Source organism: Lindgomyces ingoldianus (genome assembly GCF_010093535.1).
Source record: "Lindgomyces ingoldianus strain ATCC 200398 unplaced genomic scaffold BDR25scaffold_25, whole genome shotgun sequence".
NCBI lineage: Eukaryota > Fungi > Ascomycota > Dothideomycetes > Pleosporales > Lindgomycetaceae > Lindgomyces > Lindgomyces ingoldianus.
This window is the reverse complement of record NW_022985186.1, coordinates 513,506-520,034: the sequence shown is the minus strand read 5'-3', so window position 1 is coordinate 520,034 and position 6,529 is coordinate 513,506. Positions and strand designations below refer to the sequence as shown.

Genomic DNA, 6,529 nt, shown 5'->3' with positions numbered 1-6,529 from the left:
TTTGACAAATTACCAAAAAGAGGTTCAAGAAGAGGTGGGGCAATAGAGTTCAATAGAAGAGGGCCTCACTGGCGATTCATCTGAGGAAGGATGGAGTCTCAGCGTTCACGGGCGTTCATAACTTTCGCACGAAAGATGCTGTGTAACATGAAGCTCTAACAAGTGAGACTCCGAATATCTTCGCTGCGCGGGTAATCTCGCGCCGCTGGACCATCCTCAGGGCCGCTTATGTGCTGCGCCGCCGGATAATAACACTCCGCTCATAGGTTCAACTACCCCGAACATACGCCCTGCAGCTGCAGATACATTCTACTCCTGCCAAGCTGATCGTTTGTCTTGGTCCCCGACGTGCCACTCCCATGCATGCAGCAATCGTTATGAGTTGGAATTTTGACCCCATCGGCAGTTAGCTATGTTGAACGACAACAAGACCATATTGGAACGCGGAAGAATCCAGACTCCCTGCAGTGTGACATCAAGACTAGTAGAAGTCGAGCGGCAATCGTTGCTTAGAGCAGGAAAGTCTGTGAACGATATGCCGGTAAAGCAACGCAGTACAGGGCCCATGAGCGAACTGAAGAGCAAATATTTCTCATTGTTAGCTTCAGACTTCATATTTTCCCCTCTGAAATTCTGTGCTACTGCAAGATCATTTCCTAACAATGGAGGACTCATACGCCGAGTACATGGGCCGGAATGAGCGAGAGGCAGCAAGGTATGTACCCACGCCTGCAATGATGCATGGAAATCACTAATTCTTGCATGTAGAATGACCGAGCAATTTGAGCTCCTGACAAGGTATTCCAACCGTAGCTCATGCTCTTAAATCACGGCTGATACAACGAAGAAACATCGGATATCTGGTACATCCTGACATGGTGTTTATTAGAACGTAACTGTTACTGTTAGTAGTGTTTTTTAGGTGTTACTAACAGTAATAGGCTTTCGTTCTTATAGAAAGAGTGAATTAAAACAGCCTTACTAGCAGTAACAGTTACTGCTAAGTTAATTAATAGTAAAGCTACTGTTTAGTGCAGTTACTGCAGTTACTAGTGTTTCTAGAGGCTCTAGAGGGCTTGATTTTGACACAATCTTCCTAATATAGTTGCGGAGATTGTTCAACTCTGAGTGAACGAGTCCTCTGGCAATCCAGTTACGTTGTAGCTGCAGAGCCTTAATTGTGGAAGGCGATAGCTAGTTCTAATTAATTGTAATAGTTCTTCTAGCTTTGCTAAAGCACCTCTCACACTCACAGCTTGTTGCAGGGATAGATAGAAAATCAAGGGCTATCTTGTACAGCGTTAGATAGTGCTTACGCCTAATTTAATGCCACCAAGTAAGCAGATCTCTATAGATTATATTGTCTTTAGCTGCAACTAGGAGATTAGATTAAGCAGTATTAATGTACTGCTACAGCTTATTTACCATGCGTGCCTTCTTAGCGCTTAAGGATCTAGTAAGGAGGTAGAGATTAACGCGCAGAGTCTCTATAAACTGCTTATTATAGTACTTGCTACCTAGTGTTTTACGTTGTTAACTTTTAGCAGGTATCTCTATCTCTTGCTCCTGCTCTTAAGCCTTGTATTATGCGTAGATCTCTCTTACGCTCTTCTTAGCCTTTTTCTACTAGGTTGTAAACAACGCCCACTTGTCTTAGAACTAGATAAGGTGTAGAGATGGGTTTAAAAAAGTTGTAAGGTAGTAGTATAAGATAAAAGGATCTATTATAAGAGTTATAAAGTATGTTGTTAGCTTACTAATGCTGCGTTTATAGAGCTCCTTAAAGTAGAAGGACTGTGCTATTTTCTAGGCCTTATAAAAGCAAATCCAGAGGTGTTAGAGATCTACAAGAGTCTGCTAGAGAGATCTATATCTGCTTATACCTAGATCTCCTTTAAGGCGTTTAGTTATCTAATAAAGAGGCTTAAGGAAGTTTACAAGCTGCTTAGCCTTATTCTAATCCTTATTAGTAAAAGTGTTAGCTAGAGGGCTAAAACTATTATGCTTATTAATCTTACGCTTGTTAGCAGCCCTTTATTAGTATGTAAACTTTAAGATAGCCTCTTTAAGATCTAAACAGCAGAGGAGCATTAGGTAGGTAGAATTCCATCTAATCCCGCTGTCCTGCACTAGTTTGAGCGTGCTAAATGTCTAGAGAGAGTCCTCTTTAAGGACTTAACACTAGATAGTAGCGAAGAGCTCTCTCTGCTTATGTAAGGCTATAATTGCGTTTATAAAGTTATAAAGTTTGCTAATTGCTCTACGCCTCTAATATAGCTTAAACTAATTGTAAGGAGCATAGTAAAAAAGCTCTTCTTCCTATATGCTTAAACTTTTACTATAAATAATAGACTTAGCTATTATGTTAATTATATGCCCTGTGCAGCGTATTTAGTGTGTATTGCTTACAGAGAGCTTAGGGTGCTTGTTAAAGGCATAAATAAAGGTTCTATTGTTGTTAGAGGCATTATCCCCTACAAAGCAGCTAAATTTTAACACAATGCTGTACTTATTAATAACTACAATAGCTGCGCAGGCAAGGTTTAATCTAGAGTGGTCTCTAAGTAGATTTTTAAAGCTAATAAAGACTTCTTAAGCCTTATTATTAGCATCTAGATAGAAGTTAGATTTAAGGTTAATAATAGCGCATAGACTATCTTGCTTACTAACAAAGTAAGCAACTACTGCTAGAAAGGAGTGATAGTTTAGAGATTCCTACACGTCTGCGCTTAACGCAATTTTACTTTTACTTAAATTTAGTATTAATTAAATCTCCTCCTTCTAAGCCTCTAATGCATCCTAGATATAAGTTAACAGTGTAGCAGGGGCAGATAGTAGAGCAGCTAGAAGATTAAGTTAATTCTAGGTAATAAGGCCCTAAAACTCTAATAATGTAGCTTAGCAAAACAAGACATCTCTAACTATTGTAAAATTAACAAGAGCCCTTAGCAATCCTTCCTCCTGCCATAGCGTGTAAGAGCTTCTAGCACCACTTTTAGCAATCTTTACTAGTTTAAATAGGTCTTAATAGAGCAATAGGCTATCTAGGAGATAGTTGCCCTTAAAGGCGTCAACTTTGTGCTTCTTCCAGAGGTGGGCAGTAATATAGGCTGTAGAATTAATAGTCTTCGCACAATCCTTTATACCTAGCTAATAGCAAAACTTGCAGAGCTAGATTTTTAAGCGCTTGCCTTCCTCGTTAACGTACACTAGATCCGCGCTGTATTTCTATATATAAGATGTTTAAGTCCTCCTAAAAAGCTTCCTTAAGCTCTTTATGTAATATCTAAGGCCCCTAGGCTTTAGCTAGCGACCTCTAGTCTAGATATTATCCCACTTAATGTTAAAATTTAGGCTGTTGTTAAGGCAAGAGTCCTTAGAAAACTTGTGAGAATAGAGATTAGCTAGTTAAAGCGCAAGTAAAGAAACACTAGAGGATAAGGCCTTAATTATAAAGCTCTAAGAGCTCTAAGAGACAGCTCTTAACTTCTTAAAGTAATAAAAGCTTGTAAAGTAAGGCTCTAGAGTACTTAAATAAGCAATGTTAAACTAGTGCTGCGACCTTTAAGTGCTACGTGGAGTTTAGAGGAATTTTTGCATACTTATGGTGACAATGGAGGCAATATTGGAGGTGAGAAGTAGGTAAATTAAGGAGTTAATTCACTATTCTGTACTAATGATGGATAGGATGGTTGAAAAGGTACGAAATCTGGTGTATTAGTGCGCGTTTTGACACCTCCTGTTCCACAGCAGCCCTTGTACTACTACGCGCGAAAACGTCCTCCGCGAACGCGTTACCAAAACACCAAGAAATTAATTAGTATAGGCAGTTACTGCAGTAACTATAGCCTCATTAACTGTACAGTAACGGCAGGCAATTCACTTTCGTTCTAACTGCCAAGAGATTGTTACTATTAGTAACAGTAGGAACAGTACTACGTTCTATTAAACACCATGCATCCTGACATCACACGCACTCTTGGGTCGTCTCCGGAAGTGGCTGATGTGGCAACCGGAACGGGCGTTTTCCTTCGTCTACTAAATTCCGAGATGCCAAGCGGCAATTACGTCGGTTTCGACATATCACTTGGTCTCTTCCCGAATCCTAAAGATCTACCATCCAACATCAAGCTGCAAACACTTGACGCCAAAGAAGCCGTTCTTGAACATTCACGGCACAAGTTCGATCTTGTACACATCAGTCTATTGGCAGCAGGTGTCGATCCCTCGGAATGGCCGTTGGTTGTTAGCAACGCTGTACGACTCCTCAACTCCGGTGGCTGGCTATAGTGGACTGAATGCAATTGGGCGAACGCGAGGTGTCTCAAAGGCGAACCTGGCTCACGTATTGACGTTTCAGAAAGATGGAGAAAGGGGTTTGCGGATGGATTGGGAGAGAGGTTCTCAAGCAGCTTCAGCACGCTTGCTGAGAACATGCGGAGCGCAGGCTTAGGCTCTGTTTCGATAGATGTGGTAAGCTCTGACAGAGTGTCTGAGACGAGAGAACGCATGACAAGGAATAACACGAAGGCTGTGATGGCTTGGGCGGCTATGATGATCGAGCGTGGGATTATCGGTTCGGTGACGCTTGATGAGTTCGCTGGAGAGGAGTCAAAGGTGGCGGAAGAGATTCGGACAGGTTGTTATGTGAGGTATGATGTATATACCGTCATCGGAAGGATGCCGTACGATTGAACTTTGTAGTTTCATTAGTAAAGGCAAGAAGTAGAAACCCAGGAGTCGTTCCTGACAGCTACGTAGCGAAACAGAGCGCTTTCATCCTGATGCTTAATGGAACTGTGAGAACAGTAATCTCCACACGACCAGCATCCGTACAAGTCTCGTTGTGTAACGAAGCCGTGCCAATTCAGTCCGCCGCCCGGCTAAGCGCGGAGCCCGTGCCGCGTTTGTATTGCGACATGCTCGAACCAATACTGCGGGCGCTGACATCGTACCTGCCGTTGCATTTCGATTTATAGCCCCATCAAAAGCCCTCTTCTTGACATTTCTTACCTTGAGCCTCGCTTTACAAGATGTCCTCCAATTTGGCTGTTGTTATATGCCACGGCTTCTTCCACAATGCTGCTATCTACCGGCCTCTAGTCGATGCCTTGAAATCTCATGGAATCGACGCCTACTGTCCTCAACTTCCCATGTCCGATCTATCCAAGCTCAATGTTGGCGATATCATCTCTCCGAATTTTGACCTCGATCCTCCCTCTGGCGGCTATCCGCAGGGCGAAGAAGATACTCAGGCCGTACTCGCAGTTCTGAAGCTTCTGGTAGAGGATCAAAACAGAAGAGTTCTTCTTGTCGCTCATTCAGGCGGAGGCTTTGCCGCGACTCAATCTGCTATCCCAGAGTTACAAGAGAATCACCGTCAATCTCGAGGTCTGACTGGAGGGATTGTCGGCATCTTCTATTACGGTGCCTTCATTGTGCCTCTTGGCGAATCTTTACATACCACCTTTCAGCCCAAAGATGGCCGAATTGTGACGCCACCTTGGTTGCAGTTCCATGTGAGTCTACAGTAACAGCCATCTGTGCCCCGTATTTCCCATACTGATTGGCTTAAACTCGCAGGAAAATGGTCGAGTTGGCATCGGAACAGTCTTTGAGCCTGAGAAGTACCTTTTTAATGGTCTGGATGAGGGACAAATGCAGAAGTGGAAACCATTGCTGACGGGGTCTCCAATGTGTATGACGAAGCTCACCAACAACGCATATGAGACGCTTCCTTGTGCATACCTTCATTTGGAGGAAGATCGCATGCTACCAAAAGCAGTCCAAGAGAAATTGGTAGCTGCGCAGAGCGAGAAGACAGGGGCGTTCAAAGTGTACAACTGCGCCTCTGGGCACTCTCCCCATTTGAGCCATACGGAGGAGTTGGTGGACAAGGTCCTGGATTTTGCAAATGGGTTGGTGTCATAAACTTGACTGAGTACTCAATTTGCGGTACTGAGACATGTTGTCTAGCAGTAAATGGAATTCCCAGTGCCTTTGCCGAAACACTTGCGTCCCAAGAGTTCCAAAAAGTTGTCATTGTCGCTTTATCTTGTGCCGGAGAAATAGATCAACAAAACTCTGACTTTCTTGGTCTCAGCCATTAAGCGCCCAATCCTGCAAGGTCCATCTACTAAGTCCGGAGCTAATGTACCTGTAAGCCGAGGGGGCTCTACGATGGACTGCCCAATCAACCTTAGGCTTGGCGTCCATCAATACTATATAAATCAAATAGCTCCTTGGACCTTCAGTCCACAATACATGACTCCTCTCATAACTCGTGCCTGCAAGGTTACAGTTATGAGCCCGGATATCGCTTCAAACAGCTATTTAGCTCAATCTAACCACCTACCTACCTGCATCTATTCAAACATCACTTCTCTACCCTATTTAATATTGTTAATATTGTTGTTACTATGTTGTCTAAGACCTTAGTTAAACCTAAAAAACTTATTCTTAGAGACTACAGACTAGAAGCTCTAGATCTATGTTGTTAAACAACTAGCTAAGTCTAGAGATGTCTAGA

At 42.9% G+C, this 6,529-nt stretch overlaps 2 protein-coding genes across 2 annotated transcripts; both read left to right on the top strand.

The window, feature by feature from the left end:
- Window positions 1-3,954: 3,954 nt before the first annotated feature.
- Window positions 3,955-4,695, top strand: BDR25DRAFT_316141 (uncharacterized protein; the record flags this gene model as incomplete). The annotated part of the gene is made up of 2 exons (XM_033691578.1): window positions 3,955-4,257; window positions 4,291-4,695. 2 exons carry the CDS (start codon window positions 3,955-3,957, stop codon window positions 4,693-4,695), a joined length of 708 nt encoding a protein of 235 aa, XP_033545194.1.
- A 338-nt stretch (window positions 4,696-5,033) lies between these two features.
- Window positions 5,034-5,931, top strand: BDR25DRAFT_326810 (alpha/beta-hydrolase; the record flags this gene model as incomplete). The annotated part of the gene is made up of 2 exons (XM_033692299.1): window positions 5,034-5,519; window positions 5,584-5,931. 2 exons carry the CDS (start codon window positions 5,034-5,036, stop codon window positions 5,929-5,931), a joined length of 834 nt encoding a protein of 277 aa, XP_033545193.1.
- Between the last annotated feature and the right edge of the window lie 598 nt (window positions 5,932-6,529).